General features: G+C 42.0%; 1 protein-coding gene across 10 annotated transcripts in view; it reads right to left on the bottom strand.

Moving 5' to 3' along the window:
• Positions 1 to 10,606: 10,606 nt before the first annotated feature.
• The window catches only part of arap2 (ArfGAP with RhoGAP domain, ankyrin repeat and PH domain 2), a 473,297-nt gene continuing 463,927 nt past the window's right edge, over positions 10,607 to 19,976 (bottom strand). For 5 of the 10 annotated variants that reach the window (XM_069924984.1, XM_069924982.1, XM_069924986.1 and 2 more), the window contains exon 33: positions 10,608 to 11,762. In XM_069924984.1, coding sequence (XP_069781085.1) covers positions 11,427 to 11,762 — 336 coding nt within the window. In that variant the 3' untranslated portion in view covers positions 10,608 to 11,426. Of the gene's footprint in view, positions 11,763 to 19,976 lie in introns of all 10 variants that reach the window. The other 5 variants (XM_069924991.1, XM_069924993.1, XM_069924988.1 and 2 more) reach the window with 4 other exon arrangements.

The raw sequence follows: 19,976 nt of genomic DNA, 5'->3' as shown, positions 1-19,976 counted from the left end.
ACATCCTTAAGGAATACTGGTGTTGAATGTAATCATGGAAAAGTCGTGACCCATCTTCACTGATTGTGTTAGACAAGAAGTCAAATTTCCAGTTGCAGAGGGGGCTGGTAAAGGTTAGATCCTTAAGTTTGGAATGAGCTTGCATATATTTTGACATAAGAAGCAGAGCTTTGGTCGATGTGTACTCGTCCCAACATGGGTGTCCTCAGCATCCATATGAATCTGTTTGGCCAGCACATTGAAGTGGGTCAAGGCTGACAGATAGGCTAGAGTTTGTGTGAGCCATGTCCAGCCTCTCAAAGCACTTCATGATGGTGGTCAGTTGTCATTTAAGCAGATTGGTGTGATGGTTCCTTCTTGAAGCAAGTGGGAGAGATTAAAGATGTCTGTGAATACTGTCACCAGTTCATCAATGCAGATTCTCATTTACTGATCTTTATTCAGGGATTCAGCAAACAGCCTGGATGAATACACAACCAGTCAGTGTGTAGAAGACTACATGACCAAGACGACAAAGGTATTCCATTATAGGAAGATATTCCACAATAAGCCCAGAGTTATAACCATATAACCACTTACAGCACAGAATAGGCCAGTTCGGCCCTACTAGTCCATGCCATAGCAAATCCCCACCCTCCTAGTCCCACTGACCAGCACCCAGTCCATACACCTCTAGTCCCCTCATATCCATGTAACGATCCAGTCTTTCCTTAAATGTAACCAATGATCCCGCCTCGACCACGTCTGCCGGAAGCTCATTCCACATCCTCACCACCCTCTGTGTAAAGAAATTTCCCCTCATGTTCCCCTTATAATTTTCCCCCTTCAATCTTAAACCATGTCCTCTAGTTTGAATCTCCCCCTTTCTTAATTGAAAAAGCCTATCCACATTTACTCTGTCCCTTTTAAAATCTTAAACACCTCTATCAAGTCCCCTCTCAATCTTCTACGCTCCAGAGAAAAAAGCCCCAGTCTGCACAACCTTTCCCTGTAACTCAGACCCTGAAATCCTGTCAACATTCTCAAAAACCTTCTCTGCACTCTCTCTATTTTGTTTATATCTTTCCTATAATTTGGTGACCAAAACTGTACACTGTACTCCAAATTTGGCCTCACCAATGCCTTGTACAATTTCATCATAACCTCCCTACTCTTGAATTCAATACTCCGATTTATGAAGGCCAACATTCCAAATGCCTTCTTCACCACACCATCTACCTGAGTATCAGCCATGAGGGTACTATTTACCATAAGTCCTAAATCCCTTTGTTGCTCTGCACTCCTCAATTGTCTACCGTTCAATGTATATGACCTATTTAAATTTGCCTTTCCAAAATGCAGCACCTCACATTTATCTGTATTAAATTCCATCAGCCATTTCTCAGCCCACATCTCCAGCCTTCCTAAATCACATTTTAATCTACGGTAATCTACCTCACTGTCCACAACACCACCAATCTTTGTGTCATCAGCAAACTTGCTTATCCAATTTTCTACCCCTACATCCAGATCGTTAATATATATAACAAATAATAGTAGACCCAGGACCGAACCCTGAGGAATTCCACTAGTCACCGGCCTCCAATTGGACAAACAATTTTCTACCACTACTCTCTGACACCTTCCATCCAACCACTGCTGAATCCATTTCACTACCTCCTAATTTATACCTAATGCTTCCATCCTTTTTCCTAACCTCCTGTGGGGAACTTTGTCAAAAGCTTTACTAAAGTCCAAATAGACAACATCCACAGCTTTCCCTTCATCAACCTTTTTTGTACCCCCTCGAAGAACTCAATCAGGTTTGTCAAGCATGATCTACCCCTGACAAAACCATGCTGATTACTCCCTATCAATCTTTGTACCTCCAAAAATTTGTAAATAGCATCCCTCAGAACACTTTCCATCAACTTGTCCACCACAGACGTCAGACTTACAGGCCTATAATTCCCAGGTTTGCATTTGGACCCTTTCTTAAACAGAGGAACTACATGCGCCACCCTCCAATCCTTTGGTACCACCCCCGTGGCCAGTGACATCCTAAATATCTCTGTTAATGGCCCCACTAACTGTCCACTAGCCTCCCTGAGTGTCCTAGGGAATATTTTGTCCGGTCCGGGAGATTTATCCACCTTTATCTTTTTTAACACAGCCATCACTACCTCCTCGGTTATCCTTATATGCTTCATGACCTCCCCACTATTTTTCTTTACTTCAACTGGTTTAACAGTGAATACCGAGGCAAAGAAATCATTCAAAATTTCCCCCATTTCCTCAGACTTCTCACTCAGCCTACCCTCGCTATCTACAAGGGGTCCAATTTTATCTCACCAACCTTTTACTTTTAATGTACTTATAGAAACCCTTTGGATTTATTTCTACTCTGTCAGCCAAAGCCTCTTCATGCCTTTTTTTGGCCTTTCTAATTTCTTAAGATTCCTTCTACACTCCTTGTAGTCCTCCTTCAACTTCTCAGCTCCCTGCTCTTTATACCTCTTGTACACCTCCCTTTTTCGCCTAACCAAATTTCCAATATTCCTTGAAAACCAAGCCTCCCTATGACTTCCAGCCTTTCCTTTGATCCACACTGGGACATAACTACTCTGGACCCTCAAAATTTCTTTTTTGAATATCCTCCATTTTTCATTAACATCCTTACCTGAAAATATCCTGTCCCACTCAATACTCCACGAATCCCTTCTTATTCCTACGAAATTTGCTCTTTTCCAATCCAGAGCCTCAACTTTAGGCTTCTCCTTGCTCTTCCTTAAAACTACCCCAAAATTAACAGAATTATGGTCACTAGACCGAATTGGTTCTCCAACTTTAATGTCCGTTACCTGATCCAGCTCGTTCCCTAACAGGAGATCCAGTATTACACCATCCCGAGTCGGTTCTTCTACTAACTGATTTAGAAAACAATCCTGAACACATTTAACGAACTCCAGCCCATCCAGACCTCTAACTGTATGGGTATCCCAATCAATGTGTGGGAAGTTAAAATCTCCCATGATCACTACCCTATGATTCTCACACATATACGTTATCTCCCTACAAATTTGTTCCTCTAATTCCCTTGGCCCATTTGGTGGTCTGTAATACACCCCTATTAGCACCCTCTTGCCTCCTCCACCCCTCAATTCCACCCAAACAGCCTCACTGGTCGATCCCTCCATACCATCCTGCCACCTCACGGCAGTAATGTCCTCCCTAACAAGCAGAGCAACTCCTCCTCCTTTTTTACCCCCTGATCTATCACATCTAAAACAAATGTATCCCGGAACATTAAGTTGCCAGTCCTGCCCCTCCTGTAGCCAGGTCTCACTAATTGCCACAATATCGTGACCCCAAGTATCTATCCATGCTCTCAGCTCATCTACCTTGTTCACTATGCTTCTTGCATTAAAATATATGCATCTCAGAGAATGACCTTCACATACATTCTCTTTTTTACCTTCTACCCTAATCTCCATCCTACCTTTCTTATCTTTTTTATTCCTAGCTAGGTGGCCATACTCCCTGGACATTGCTCTAACCCTCTGTTCCCCACCCCCCTGCCAAACTAGTTTAAACCTACCCCCACAGCTCTAGCAAATCTACTTGCCAGCACATTGGTCCCCCTCCAGTTCAAGTGGAGTCCGTCCCTCTTGTACAGGTCCGACCTTCCCCAGAGGAGATCCCAATGATCCAGAAATCTTATCCCTTGCCCCCTGCACCATCTCTTTAGCCACACATAGCCTCCACATCCTCCTATTTCTACCCTCACTAGCTCGTGGCACGGGCAGCAATCCAGAGATTACTACCTTGGAGGTCCTGTTTTTTAACTTCCTACCTAATTCTACATAATCCTGTTTCAGGACCTCATCCCCACTTCTAACTAAGTCATTGGTCCCCACATGGACCACGACTTCTGGCTGTTCTCCTTCCCCTTGCAGAATGCTATGAACTCGATCAGAGATATCCCTGACCCTGGCACCAGGGAGGCAACAGACCAACCTGGATCCCCAATTTCGTCCCACAAACCTTCTATCTGTCCCTCTGACTAATGAGTCCCCAACTACAAGAATCCTATTCATATCCTTCTTTCCCTTCTGAACCTCAGGGGCAGCCCCTGTGCCAGATACCTGACCCCCACGACTTGTCCCTGATAGGCTGTTCCCCCCAACTGTATCCAAAGCTGAATACATGTTGCTGAGGGGAACTTCCACAGGGGTACTCTGCACTGGCACTCTCCCTCCTTTCCTCACAGTCACCCAATTCCCTGACTCCTGCCTTCTAGGGGTGACTGTCTCCCTGTAACTCCTCTCTATCACTGCCTCTGCTTCCCTTATGATCCTCAGTTCATCCAATTGCAGCTCAAGTTCCCTAACACGGTCACTCATTATATGCAATTGGATGCACCTTTTGCAGGTGTAGTCATCAGGAACAGCTGTGCAGTCTCTGACTTCCCACATCCCACAATTGGAGCATTTGACTACCCCAACTGACTCCATTTCCTCCTTTCTTACTATAATACCCTTTACTAATAAGCTCCTTCTTAGCCCCTGCTCACTGAAGTCCCTCGAACCAAAGTCCCAACTCACTCACTGTGCCGCTCCTCGCTGGCCGCTCCCCCTTTTCTACTCCTTTTATTTTCCCCTTACCAATGAACCCCAATTAACTCCCGGCTCCTCCTCCTCCTCTCACCCGACACCAGGCACTGACTCACTGTCTCCTCCGACCCCGAGTCTGACCTGACTGAGCCCAAGTCCCAGTAAGCGCAGCTTTTATTTTACTCACTCTCTGATGCTGTCTCTTGGCTCCTCCTCCTCTCACCCGACACCAGGCACTGACTCACTGTCTCCTCCGACCCCGAGTCTGACCTGACTGAGCCCAAGTCCCGGTAAGTGCAGCTTTTATTTTACTCACTCTCTGATGCTGTCTCTTGGCTCCTCCTCCTCTCACCCGACACCAGGCACTGACTCACTGTCTCCTCCGACCCCGAGTCTGACCTGACTGAGTCCTGCGTAGATGAACTGGTGGGCGTACTTAGACAAATTAATCTCTCCTAACAACAGTCCCCACAGGATCCTGAGAGTAAAAATCTATCAACATTTGAATGGCCAGGAGAAAATTAAAGAGAGCCAACATTGATTTGGATGTGGGAAATTGTATCTCCTGAACTTGACAGAATTTTTTGAAGAGCTAATTAAAAATGTAGTTGAGGGCAAGGTTGTTGATGTAATTTATAAAGATTTTAGTAAAGCATTTAGAAAGAAAGGTCCAACATTGTAGGTTGGTATGGTTAGATCACACAGGATAGGAAGCCTGTGTGATCAATTGAATAAAAAAACCTCAATGATAGGAATCAGAGACTGGTGGTAAAGGACAGTTTTTTTTCTGACTGGAAGACTGTGAATAGTGGAGTGCCTTGGGGTTTGGTACTAGGAACCTTACTTGTTGAAATATATATAAATAATCTGGACAAGCATGGTAATGGCAAGGCATGTTTTCTAATAGCATTAAAATGCTGTTGTGAACAGTGAAGAAGGTTACCCAAGTTCACAGCAGGATCTAGATCAGATGGCAAACTGGGCTAAGGAATGGCAGATGCAGTTCAACTCAAGAGAGGTGCAAGGTGCCACATGGGAGTAAATCAAATCAGCACAGGACTTGCTCTGTTATTGCAGTGCTCTAAAAAGTGTTATGGAGCAGAGGGATCTGGGGTGCAGGTTCACAGCTCTTTAAAGATAACAGCACAGTTAGAATGAGTAGTGAAGACAGTGCTTTGGATGTTTGCCTTCATTGGCCAGGGATTTGAATAACACATGTTGGCACATGATGTTGAAGCTATACAAGACATTGGTGAAGCCACACTTGGAATATTGTGCACAATTATGGTCACCCAGCTCCAGGAGGAACATTATGAAGTTGGAAAGGGTACAGGTTTATGAATTGTTGCTCTAACAGTATCCAAAGTGGTGTGCTTGTAATGAGGGGAATGGCCACAGGGGAAGTCTGACTGCCTACCCCTTTATCTCTCTTAGTGGTCACTCAGCTACCTGAAGCCTGTACTTTTGGTGTGACTAAATATCTGCAATGGCTATCGATGATCCTCCTTGCCTCATGGATAACATGGAGTTTGTCCAACTCCAACTTCCTAATGCGGCCAGTAAGGAGGTGCAGCTCAATGCTGCATATTCACCAGGGACACTGGTGATTTCCTTGATTGCCCATATCCAGGAGGTGGAGCATACCTCTGCTTTGACTGACATCCTGATTACTCTATCTGAAGAATAAAGTTTAAAAGAAACAAAACCCTTTCCTGACCTGCACAGCATTCTTGGTGAAAATTCTTGAGTCAAAGCCTCTGCATTTACTCTCAATCAATGCATTTGAAGCTGCTCCAAAACAGCTTCTGTTCAATGACCGCTCTTCCTTTTATTGCTAGTTGTATCCCAGGGGCAGTCAAAGCTTCTCCTCTGCCTCTGGCTCCAGTAATTGGCTCAGCTGATCTGCTTATCCACAAACCTTTCCAGCTGCTCGTAGCTGGTGGCCTTTTATCTGTGTGATGTTGGTGTTGGTCAAGTGGCTTTAAGATTTACATGTGATTAACTCTCTCCTGCAAAGGGCAACACTGCCAATGCTACTTGGCAAAAGCATCTTGAGGAATTGGGAGGATTTATGATGATCATTTCCATTCATTCAGGACCTAGGTGACACTGGCAAGGTACTTGCTGTTATCCCTGTATTGGAGAAAGGCTACAGGTGGATTCAACAAGAATCATCAGAATAACAGGCTCTTCAGCCCATTGAATCTACTCCAAGTAACACTCTCCAACCATCCAATTCCACTAATCCCATATTCATTCCATGTTGTATTATCAATTCTCCCTTCAATTCTGCCACTCACCTACACACTAGGGACAACAACCTATCAACTCTACATTAGTGGCAGAAATGGAATAGTGAAACTTTTGGAACGTAAGGGTTCAATCAGGCAGACGCAACATGGTTTTAGAAAGGGAAGATCTTGTTTGACAAACTTGTTAGGATTCTTTGAGGATATAATCGGTGCGGTGGATAGAGGGGAACAGGTTGATGTTGTATATTTGGATTTCCAGAAAGCATTTGATAAGGTGCCGCACAAAAGACTTCTCAGTAAGTTACAGGAAAGTGGAGTCTGGGGAAGTATATTGGCCTGGATTGAAAATTGGTTGTCTGACAGGAGGCAGAGAGTTGGGATAAATGAGAGTTTTTCAGGTTGGCAGGGAGTGGTAAATGGGGTGCCGCAGGGGTCAGTGTTAGGCCCAAACTGTTCATCATTTACATTGATGACTTGGAGGAGGGGACAAAATGTGGTGTAGCCAAGTTTGCAGATGACACCAAATTGAGTGAAAGAGCAAATTGTAATGAGGATGTGGAGAGTCTGCAGAGGGATATAGTTAAGCTGGATGAGTGGGCAAAGGTCTGGCAGATGAAGTACAATGTTAGTAAGTGTGAGGTTATCCACTTTGGCAAGAAAAATAAAAGAGCTGAATATTATTTAAAGGGTGAAAAACCTCAGCATGCTGTAATGCAGAGGGACTTGGGAGTGCTTGTGCATGAATCGCAAAAAGTTAGGTTGCAGGTGCAGCAGGTTATTATTAAGGCAAATGGAATGTTGGCCTTCATCGCTAGAGGAATTGAATTCAGGAGTTGGGAGGTAATGTTGCAACTGTATAAGATACTGGTTAGACCGCACCTGGAGTACTGTGTCCAGTTCTTGTCTCCATATTTGAGGAAGGATATACTGGCTTTGGAGACGGTCCAGAGGAGGTTTACTAGGTTGATCCCTGGGATGAAGGGGTTGACTTATGATGAAAGATTAAATCATCTAGGATTGTATTCGCTCGAGTTCAGAAGAATGAGAGGAGATCTTATAGAAACATTTAGGATTATGAAGGGTATGGATAGGATAGATGTAGGAAGGTTTTTTGAGCTGGCCGGGGAAACTAAAACGAGAGGACACAGTCTCAAGATTCGGGGGAGAAGATTTAGGACAGAGATGAGGAAAAATAGTTTTTCCCAGAGAGTAGTGAATGTTTGGAATTCTCTAACCAGGGAAGTGGTTGGGGCTGCCTCATTAAACATATTTAAAATTCGGTTAGATAGATTTTTACATGATAGAGGAATTAGGGGACATGGGGAGAAGGCAGGTAGGTGGAGTTAGGTCATAAATTAGATCAGCCATGATCGTATTGAATGGCGGAGCCGGCTCGATGGGCCATTTTTGGCCTACTCCTGTTCCTAACTCTACATTAGTGGGGATGTGAAGGGAAAGGCACAGCATCACAGGAAGAACACCCAATCTCCTCATTGACAGCTCCAGGAGTCTCAGGCACTGTGAACCAGAATCTTGGCACCAAAGCATCCAACGTGGTGTCAAGCTCCTGGATTCGGTGCTGAAATCTTTTAACAAGATGAGTCCAGGAAAGATGAGCACATCCTGCAAAACAAATACCTCAGCTTACCCGCTAAAGTCCACTTCAACATACAGTCTCTCCACATAACATTTAGCTGTTTTATCTTACATGTCCCAAAATGACCAGTTGCTACTAACACTGACTCTTTAAATGGTGGCATACCCAAGCACAATTCTCCATTCATCATGCAAAATGTTATTCTCACTTCAAGGTATTTTCTCTCCCTCTCTGCAACAAGAACATGACAGAAAAGCTGATTAAACAATCCACATAGCTGATACCTGCATTGGCAATGACCTTGGAGTGAACCAAAGTCATATTATCATTGGGTAACTGCAAGCTTTTGTGCACTAAAGACTTGCACGTAACAACGTTAATCAGCTTTCTTTTGATAATGGGGAGCTGATTCTCAGAAACTTCTTGTGTAGTCTATTCTGTATCTGTAGCACAGACAGATTGATACAAATGCAACAACCTTCCTCTGCAATATCTTCTTGGTGTTGAAAAACAGGCAGGTTGCACTATTGATTACCATTGTACTACTCAACAAAATTTAATTGACAACAAATATTATTAAATGAAGCTTACTAAAGTTATCTTAATGGCAAAGTAATAAAAGCAATGCAAAAGACATAAAAAGATGAATGGCTCTGTTTTGAAGTTAAGAGAATGGCATGAGTTGAGGGAAACTCTGAACTAGTATACCAAAATTAACATTAAAAATTTTAAAAGGATGACTTGGATTACCTTTTTGGGCAAAACCCTCAGCTTCAAGAATACTGGTTCTTGCAATCTGTCTTTCTGCTTTAATCAGGAATTATACATCAAATGCAATTATATTCAGTGTGTACAACATCTTTGGCCAAGCCTTTCACCGTTGATCTCAGTCTTGAGAAATGCCTCCTTTCACCCTTATATTTATCATTCATCTTCTCATTGTTTCCAACCCAACACCATTATGCTTTAACATGTGAGGAAGACACAACACAAACTGAACTTTACAATCTTTAAATCTTATTTGCTGTTCACCTTTCATGAACAGCACAAATAATTCTCCCATCAGCGATCCTGCTCTTTGTCTTGGTGCCTTTAATGGGTCTTGCTGTATAGTTCTGGGCAAGCTAAGAAGCAACCTCCCATGGAGTTATTGGGACAATAAATACTTGTTAACTGTCTGCTTATCATCTACAAGGTTACACTGAGGATGGGGAGAAAATGGTGCTGAAATTAGTTGGATAATTAATTGATTAAATCTCTTTAAGATGTTTTTTTTGAATGCCTGTCATGAAATGGACTTGATTACATTTCCTTAAATAATATTTCTATTCTTAAAATATATGGCACAAATAGTGTAATGCTTTTTACAGTGGCAGCTGTCCAGGTTCAAATCTGCTGGTGGTATATTCTCCTAGTGCTAACTTTGACTTTCCAAAGACTTATAGGTTTAGTGGGTTAATTGATCACATGGATGTATTTTGGTGGCACCAATTCATAAGCTAGAAGGGCCTGTTAACATGCTGTATCTCTAAATTAAAAGATGTGACTTGGATTATGCAGCAAGACACAGGAATTTCACATTTGTTTTTGCTTCTTGACCAAGATGAGGAAATTCTCGATTGCAGGTAAGCAGGCTGCTGCAAACAAGCACCATGAATTCAACTTCATAGTTTATCAAATAACACCTAATTACCAAAATAAAGAAAACCATGCTTTTCACAAAATTACACGATAATCCAAGTGGCTGATCGTACATTGCTTCAGTTTTCCTTTTTAGTGCTGGAGGAGACAGCAGGATAAAGAAAATGTGCAGAAACATGCCAAGCACTGGAGAAGAGGCCAGGAATCAGTGCATCCTGTTGCTGCACTATAAAGGAGGAAAAACCCAACACCCAACCCCAACCAACCAATTTTCCCCTGCAACCGCTGCAACCGTGTCTGCCTGTCCCGCATCGGACTTGTCAGCCACAAACGAGCCTGCAGCTGACGTGGACTTTTTACCCCCTCCATAAATCTTCGTCCGCGAAGCCAAGCCAAAGAAAGAAAGCCAAAGAAAGAAAAAAATAGTGCTTGAACAACAGATGTCATTTCCAATCAACATTATGAACATGGTTAATTGGAAATTCAGCCTAACATTCCCAGCAATTCAGATCTCCTAACTATATCCACTTTGATCCTCTTTTAATGCACCATACAATGTTGAACACTTTCAGCAGATACAAACAATTAAACATCAATAAATCTATCAATGAATATCTTCATTTTCATGAATTTCTTGGTCATAAATGATGCTTTACATTCTTTTAATGCACATCTCCCATAGCTAAAGTACTTCAATATTCAGGGTAACATCTTGACGTCCGCATACCAAGTCTTTTGGAGAGAGTCACCAGAGATGAATTTGTACCATTGTCGTTTGCTTTATTTAAGGTACATACAGTCTCTTACAAATAAAAATGCAGTGATAATACTAAAGCAGAAAAATCCCTTTAGTTTAGCTATATTAAATGACAAAGGCGGACGGGGTACAGGCTTCGTGAACTCCCTTACTAAGCTAATTGACAAGAAGCATCACAGTCCATAACCATCATGGATAACACCAAATAAATTAATCAATATTCACATCATTTAATATGGTTCTATGTATTCAATTTTTACTTAGGAAATACTTAAGAGTCACAAGTGCCCTCTTTGTAAATACTATGGGTATGAAATTAGATTGCTGCATTTAAGACAATTGTTAAGACTGCTGTAAAAGATCTTAAGTGCATTCACAGAATTGTACTCTGGGTATTTCTACTGATTCAGTGTGGCTTTTAATATTACGCAATTGGAGTTGATCCAAGCTCTTTTAATAATGTAAATAGTCTAATGAAGAGAATCACCTTGTTATATCTTAAATTGACAAAATCTCCAGTTAATATCCACAAGAAGTCTTCATGTTAAAATACGGATGGATTGACTTTTTAAAAAGATGACACACTATTATTTCTTGAACGGAGGATCGCTTTTTAGAAAAACTTGGTTCAGCTCCTGCATGAGTTTTGAATGAAGTTTTGTGTCAGCTCCAAAATACATCTTATTAACTGTTGCTTCTGCTTGACCTGGACAATGAGATCCCTGGTAAAGTCTCAACTTTGTGTCACTTTGCGGTGCAGTAACTTGACCTAGTCGGAAAGTGCGCTTATTTGGCTCTTGACCACTGGTAGACAAAACCCCTGAGTGTTGCAGGCAGGTAGCTAAGTGATGTGATTTCCTGTGTATGTCTTCACGGAGAGTCTGATGAAGCAAATCGTTCGAATTCAACTTCCTGGTATCCTTCTGTAACAGAAATTAATTACTGGTATTTAATTGAGGGAATTCATGGTTCTGGTAGAATGCAACTTCTCTGATCTACAGAAATTCTAATGTTACATTTTGTTAAAAATTAGATGGTGCAGCACATCAAACAATTTTCACAAGTCATTTATATGCAGCAATGAGAAGTGGATCCTGGCAAAATAAAGAGATGTCTAACCTTTTATCTAGGATCGTTACAACTGGACACCTGCCGTTGTTTGGAATTTTCTAATCATTTTGATTTCGGTCCCTTTAATCCCATCTGCCAAAGTCACGTTGCCGTCTCTTCCCCACCCCCCCCTCCCGAGTTGTGCTAAAATCTCCCTCAAGTGGCGCTGCTGTCTGTCTCCCTTCTTGCTCGCCTGTGTTGTGCTACTGTCTCTTCCCCCTCCTCACCTGCCTGAGTTGCACTGCCATCTCTCCCCACCAACCCCGCCCGTGTCATGTTGCCATCTCTCTCTCCCACCCCCCCGCCACCACTGCTGTACCAGCGGCAGGGGAACTGCCCACTTCTTGGTTCCCCTGCATGGGCACTGGTTTCAGCTGCATGGGAAATTACAGGTAACGACGAGGGCCACTGAGCTACAGCCAGGCTGGCTTAAAGCTCTGAAATGCTGGACAAGTGTACGGCACGGGGTATTCCAACACGAGTTCAGTGAGGGTCATTCTCAATGGGTAGGGTACTTGTAAAGTAATGATACCACTAATTAGCAATGCGGATGCAACAGGATACATGGGAGTTGAGCAAGGGTTGTGTCGGGTCATGCTTGGCACCAAACTCCATCTTTCATGAGCAGATGTCATCTACCAAAAAAAGTGCTGGTTTTTGGAATCCCGGATAAAAGGTGAGGCACCTGTATTATATAACAATCATGTGCGAGAAAACAATCAATAGCTGAACTAGTGCTGATTCTTTACCACAGTTATTCATGTAGTCACATTCACCTGTTCCCTGGTCAAACTCCTGCAATGCCAGAACATAGCCATTATATGCTTTCACTACTCTTTTAAACAATGCAATATAAATTAAAAACAATTGCAAATTAAAATTATTCCATCAAAATTATTTATTTTCAACAACTCTTTCAAAGAACCTCTTAATTATCTCTTCAGGAAAATCTATTCCAATTTTCAGTATGTTTGAGTACACAAAGTCCTTCAGCCCAAATAAACTTCCTGGACAATCCTCCGAACAATTAACATTATTCATGAAGAGTCCTCACCAGATCTGAAGCCATTACTTCAGTTATTTACTAAAGGCTAAGTATAACTTTCTTACTTTATATTCTATTCCACCATTAATAAAGCTGTTGCAAAGGGATTAAGAGAGTAATAGATAAGATAAATGCAATGGAGAGCAACGTGATTCCCCTGTAGTTGTACAAAAACAAAGGCGAGAAATCAGACTGCTCAAACTACAGGGGAATCACGTTGCTCTCCATTGCAGGCAAAATCTTCGCTAGGATTCTACTAAATAGAATAATACCTAGTGTCGCTGAGAATATTCTCCCAGAATCACAGTGCGGCTTTCGCGCTAACAGAGGAACCACTGACATGGTCTTTGCCCTCAGACAGCTCCAAGAAAAGTGTAGAGAACAAAACAAAGGACTCTACATCACCTTTGTTGACCTCACCAAAGCCTTCGACACCGTGAGCAGGAAAGGGCTTTGGCAAATACTAGAGCGCATCGGATGTCCCCCAAAGTTCCTCAACATGATTATCCAACTGCACGAAAACCAACAAGGTCGGGTCAGATACAGCAATGAGCTCTCTGAACCCTTCTCCATTAACAATGGCGTGAAGCAAGGCTGTGTTCTCGCACCAACCCTCTTTTCAATCTTCTTCAGCATGATGCTGAACCAAGCCATGAAAGACCCCAACAATGAAGACGCTGTTTACATCCGGTACCGCACGGATGGCAGTCTCTTCAATCTGAGGCGCCTGCAAGCTCACACCAAGACACAAGAGAAACTTGTCCGTGAACTACTCTTTGCAGATGATGCCGCTTTAGTTGCCCATTCAGAGCCAGCTCTTCAGCGCTTGACGTCCTGCTTTGCGGAAACTGCCAAAATGTTTGGCCTGGAAGTCAGCCTGAAGAAAACTGAGGTCCTCCATCAGCCAGCTCCCCACCATGACTACCAGCCCCCCCACATCTCCATCGGGCACACAAAACTCAAAACGGTCAACCAGTTTACCTATCTCGGCTGCACCATTTCATCAGATGCAAGGATCGACAATGAGATAGACAACAGACTCGCCAAGGCAAATAGCGCCTTTGGAAGACTACACAAAAGAGTCTGGAAAAACAACCAACTGAAAAACCTCACAAAGATAAGCGTATACAGAGCCGTTGTCATACCCACACTCCTGTTCGGCTCCGAATCATGGGTCCTCTACCGGCACCACCTACGGCTCCTAGAACGCTTCCACCAGCGTTGTCTCCGTTCCATCCTCAACATCCATTGGAGCGCTCACACCCCTAACGTCGAGGTACTCGAGATGGCAGAGGTCGACAGCATCGAGTCCACGCTGCTGAAGATCCAGCTGCGCTGGATGGGTCACGTCTCCAGAATGGAGGACCATCGCCTTCCCAAGATCGTATTATATGGCGAGCTCTCCACTGGCCACCGTGACAGAGGTGCACCAAAGAAAAGGTACAAGGACTGCCTAAAGAAATCTCTTGGTGCCTGCCACATTGACCACCGCCAGTGGGCTGATAACGCCTCAAACCGTGCATCTTGGCGCCTCACAGTTTGGCGGGCAGCAGCCTCCTTTGAAGAAGACCGCAGAGCCCACCTCACTGACAAAAGGCAAAGGAGGAAAAACCCAACACCCAACCCCAACCAACCAATTTTCCCTTGCAACCGCTGCAATCGTGTCTGCCTGTCCCGCATCGGACTGGTCAGCCACAAACGAGCCTGCAGCTGACGTGGACTTTTTACCCCCTCCATAAATCTTCGTCCGCGAAGCCAAGCCAAAGAAGAGATAAGATAAAATATTAAAAGTAAAATAAATAGAAAAATCCAAAAAGTAAACAGTTGTCTAAAAAAAATAAACATTTTAAATAAACTTTTCATTCCAGTTTTTGAAAGTTTTCCAAAGTTATGTTGACAAATGCACTTCCTAAAATATCACCAAATAGCATACATTGCCTCTGCCTGTCCTTAACCAAATGCATTGCTTCACACTTCCATCAGTCCTGTGGTGTAGCCATTTGATCACAAAGCCTGTCTACCCATTAGTCCTGAATTCCATAGTCATCCTTGCTGATTACTTCATTCTTAAGTTTTATTGCATACATCGGCATTCTCATCAAGTGCATTCTCATCATATATATCTTCAGGAGTGACATGATTTCAGTCCAAAAATATTCTCTGCATCCTATTCTGAGGTATTTTCCAAATACCTTCTGAAGGTCCATTCATCAATTCTTCCTTCTTATCACGCTTTTATTTTAAATGGACTTGTAACATGGGAAGCCCTCCAGCTGAAACACCACCCTGAAAGAGGGTCCTGACTAGAGCCATGCCAAATTAAAATTTTTACTTCTCAGTTACTAAAGATGCATCCTATCTGAATTAGGTCATGATTATCTTTCAAGATTCCCATATCTCTTATCATTTACACTGCGTAGGTGAAACTCCTCTTTAGAACTCTTTGCACATTTCCTTCAACACACATTAAAGCAGACACATAGTGGGAGCTATGTCTACCTGCACAGTTGATGCCGGAGGGTGGAAATTCATGGCCATGGCCCCTCGTTGTGAGGTGCTGTGCCCACACATGCTCGTGCCATCTCTTGCTGTCAGACCTGCCCGCATCACTAGCCCCCAGCTTAACACACATTAGTGGCTCTCCACACCACTAGCAACCCCCCCCCCCCCACCACTGCTGACTGAATCTACCTGGGCAGGTAGGCTGAGCCAGCACCACCCCCTGTTCCCTCCCCTGCCAGCAGCTGAGCAAGATTTACAGCAGAAGAATGTACTCCAACACACCCCCCCACCCCACTAATATTCAATCTGGCACTGACCCTGTCTACTGGGATCAACCTCTATCCCCTCATTACTCTCTCCAACATTCTTTTGCTTCTGTTTGAGAGACACATACCTTGTGTGTGTATTGCTACCAGGTTCCTTCACCTCACATTTAACACTATTTGCTTTTCACTCTTTCATGAAAAATATGAGTTCCATGGCTGAAGTGATTGCTCCAACTGAATAAATCCTCAAAATCCTGGCAAGGTGTATCATCATTTCCATTTGCTGGACTGTACTTTCATATTTGGGCATGATGTGTGAACTTTCTCACTTGTTATCATGAAATCCACATTCTAAATCTCTTGATTCTTTGGCTCACCAACATCAGAGCACATCTCCCAGCAAAGCTTGTATCATATTGTGCACTGACTTCATATGACCTGGTTTTTATTGCATTGCTTTGAGGGACATTGTGCATCCCTTCTGGTTTGGCTTTAAATGTCACAAGTAGCTCTGGACAAACATTTTGGTATAAATGCATCTGTTCTTTCCATAAAATTGATTTCTTTTGCTACTGAGTATATATTAACCAGTATTCTGAGTTTGACCATGCACTGCTCATCTTATCCATTCTATGGGTTTTCATTATAATCTTCAGTGTGCACAATTCATAGAAATAAATTTCCAATCCACATTTAGCACACGTTTTCCCATATGAAGTGCTTTTCACCCCTCATGTTGCTATTCATAGCACTCACTTTGACTTTGGTAGTTTATCTGCCTTTTGTCTTACACTTTACCACAGGCTCTTCTTTCTGTTGGTCACCTCCTCAAGCCTGGATATCTGAGTACCCCTTTCAAGAATTAACTCTTATTTGGTCATTTTTCTCTCAGGCTGGACTTCGATTCCACAAGCAATTCAAAATAGTATGATAAGTCAGTCCTTGAATCCTGTGAAAATGTGTTGATTTGAAAATAATCAAGAGTCCATTAAGAAAGTACCATGGAGATGCCTCCCATGAACAGTTAGATATAAAGGACCACTAATACACAATTGTTTCATTCCAAAGGCATTTAAAGGGTGTACTTATTCATTTAATGCATCTTTCAGGGTCTCCTATAGATGCTGAAAAGACCAGCTGAGTTCTCTTGAACATTTTTATGTGTTTTAGCTTTACAATGCAGTAAAATTCCCTTCCCCTGTGGACAATGATATCAAAACATCTTTGGTTTACCTGCCAGAGCCAGCAAAATATAAAATCTAAAATCTTCCTTTCAATGGAATATTTTTTTCCCATATTTGCAGTTTGTTTACATTTGATATTTCTCTTTGTTATTTATTTTTCTTGAATACACTTACTAATAAGTAGAAATTCTGCCTGGCCCAGTGGGAAAAGATTCTCAGGGTTATATGTGATGCCATGTATGTTCTCTGACAATAAATTTGAACTTTGAATGTTTACTCTTGTTACCTACCAGTGACTTGGACATCTACATAAGGCCCATTGTTAATTTTTTTCTGTAGAATCACAGATTACTACCTTAGAGTTTGTCCACGTTATCTTGATTGGGGTAGATCATGCTCAGGGTTTGTTATTCTATTTCAAACATAGCCTCTAAATTTCATTTTTATGATCGGAATTTCTACCTCTGCATCTTGCTTTCAAGAGTACCAGAAAATATTTGGTAATTCAGAAACCCGGGCAAATTTCTACTGACGTGTGGTGGAAAGTGCACTGACTGGCCGCATCATGTTCTGGTATGGGGACATAAATAACCTGATTGTAAAGCCCTCCAAAATATAGTGGACACAGCCCAGGACATCATAGGCAAAACCCTCCCCTCATTGAGAACATCTGCCGTTGGAGAGCAGCAGCTATCATTAAGGATCCACAACACCCAACACATGCTCTATTCTCACTGTTACCATCAGGAAAGAAGTATAGGTGCCACAAGACTTGTACCTCCAGATTTAGGAACAGCTGCTACCCCTCCACCATCAGACTCCTCAACATCAAACTCAATCGGGGACTCACTTAAGGACACTTAATTTTGAACTTATTGATTTTTTAAATTTTCTATGTGCACAGTCAAGTTGCTTACATTTAATTATCTATTTATATTTCTTCATTTGTCTATATGTCTACAGCATAAGGTTTGTTTTTTTGCATTACGAATAAGTAGTAATTCTGCCTTGCCCGCAAGAATCTCAGGGTTATGTCAGGTATGTACTCTAACAATAAATTTGAATTGAAATAACAAGGATATCTTATTGAAGGGCAGCACAGTTGGTGTATTAGTGCAACATCTTTACAACGCCAGCAATAAGGACCTGGGTTCGAATCCCGCACTGTCTGTAAGGAGTTTGTACATTCTCCATGTGTTTGCATAGGTTTTCGCTGGGAGTTCAGTTTCCTCCCACTGTCAATACATATCGGGGTTGTAAGTTAAATTGGGTGGCACAGACTCGTGGGCTGAAATGGCCTGTTACCTTGTGGCATGTCTAAATTTTTTTTTAAATAAAACAAAATGAAAGCTTTCAGTGACAGGGATGGAAACAGCCTCTGACAAGTTCCACACTCAATAATGTTTCAATAACATAGAAAGCAGATGGATGGTGAGAAAATATTTTGCTTGTAGGGGCAATTTGAGATTAGAGCATGGGGTAGAAAGGGTATACAGATGCAGGATAACAAAGTCAATCACTTAAAAATGAAATGAGGAAGAATTCCTTCTCATAATGTTTGTAAACTTTTGGGAATTTTCTATAAGGGAAAGTTCTATCCATTAAGCCAATGAGTCAAAAGCAGATGTTTGGACTAAGAGAGAATAAGGTTTTAAGAGATGAGCCAGGAAAATAAAGTTACGGTGAAAGATAAGATCAACTTAGACAGCGCTTATTTGAGGGACTGTATGACTTAAAATACACATTCTTATGGACCTAAATAAATATTTACCTTTTACTCCCATTTCTCAATTCTTTCTATATAATTTTACTTGATGGGCTCTAAATAAAAATCTTGACTTAAGGAGTGCACACATTCAGTAAGAATATACAAGAACTGAAATGTAAGCCAGTTGAACAGGTAGTGATCAGGAGCCAATATAGAGCACCTTAACCCAATGCAATAATATTTAATACCCCATGTTACTTAAATGAGATGTGTTGTCTCCAACAGTAACAAAAAACTTCAGGAACTGGTTGTTTTCACAGGAAAGCAAAAACTTCTTTTTTTTTTCATTTTTTTTCCCCTAAATTAATGTTACTTGGGATTTTGGAAATCATCTACTGCTTTAATATTTCAATACATAATAGTTGATCTCTGATGTCCATTTACTTTTACATCATATAAATTGCTTTGCTCTCAGTGACTTACTGTTGATGGATTATTCCCCAAACAAGTACTTATTTAGAATCCTAAGGGTGTTTCCCTAGTGCATTTGGATAATGCTGCTTTCTGAACATCTCTTTTTGATTTTGCTTGTATTCGTAAAACTGCATCCCACTTTCCAGAAATGAGTAGTATTTTTTAACTCCTGCTGCTAGCAATTTAAGAAGTCAACTTTAAATGGAAGGAACCTGTAAATGTATGATTGCAATTATGTGGGAAGTCTGCCTATATTCAAATTATATACTGAGGAAACCTGGGACTATTTTATGCTAGAGCATGAACACCAACACCGTAAGAGCCATATCACACTTGAGAGTGGTGTGTATCTATACGGAACCCAGTAGCTGGATGAGAGTAAAGAAATGTGCTGTTAAACTTACAAGCCTTCTTAATGTTTAATAAGACCTCCGATAGTACATCCATCGTGGCACAACATGGTGGCAGCATTGAGATCAATCGAAACCCATGCCATATAGAAAAAAAATTAAAATAAACACGGAGAGAAGGAAACAAAGAAAAGAACACCATTATCTGATGACCAGTGGTGGAGAAGAAAATGGCAGCAGCAGCGTTACACCCAGTCATGGATGGGGAAGCAGACAACGTCATAGAGGCTTTCAAAAGTTCAAGCAGAAGTGCAACCTGGCATTCAAAAGCTTCCTCAAGGGAGCTACACCAGAGGAAACAGTTAGTTACATCCTTCTTTGGATGGGGAAGTGAGCAATAGACCTCTTTAATAGCTGGGAGCTGGCTGAAGAGGAAGAAAATAACCCAGAAAGGACATTTGAAAAATTTCCTCTCATCTGGAACCGAGTTCCAGGGCT

This window comes from Narcine bancroftii, chromosome 3 (assembly GCF_036971445.1).
Source record: "Narcine bancroftii isolate sNarBan1 chromosome 3, sNarBan1.hap1, whole genome shotgun sequence".
In the NCBI taxonomy this organism is placed as follows: domain Eukaryota; kingdom Metazoa; phylum Chordata; class Chondrichthyes; order Torpediniformes; family Narcinidae; genus Narcine; species Narcine bancroftii.
The sequence above is the reverse complement of the archived record's forward strand: the minus strand, read 5'-3'. Positions and strand labels throughout refer to the sequence as shown.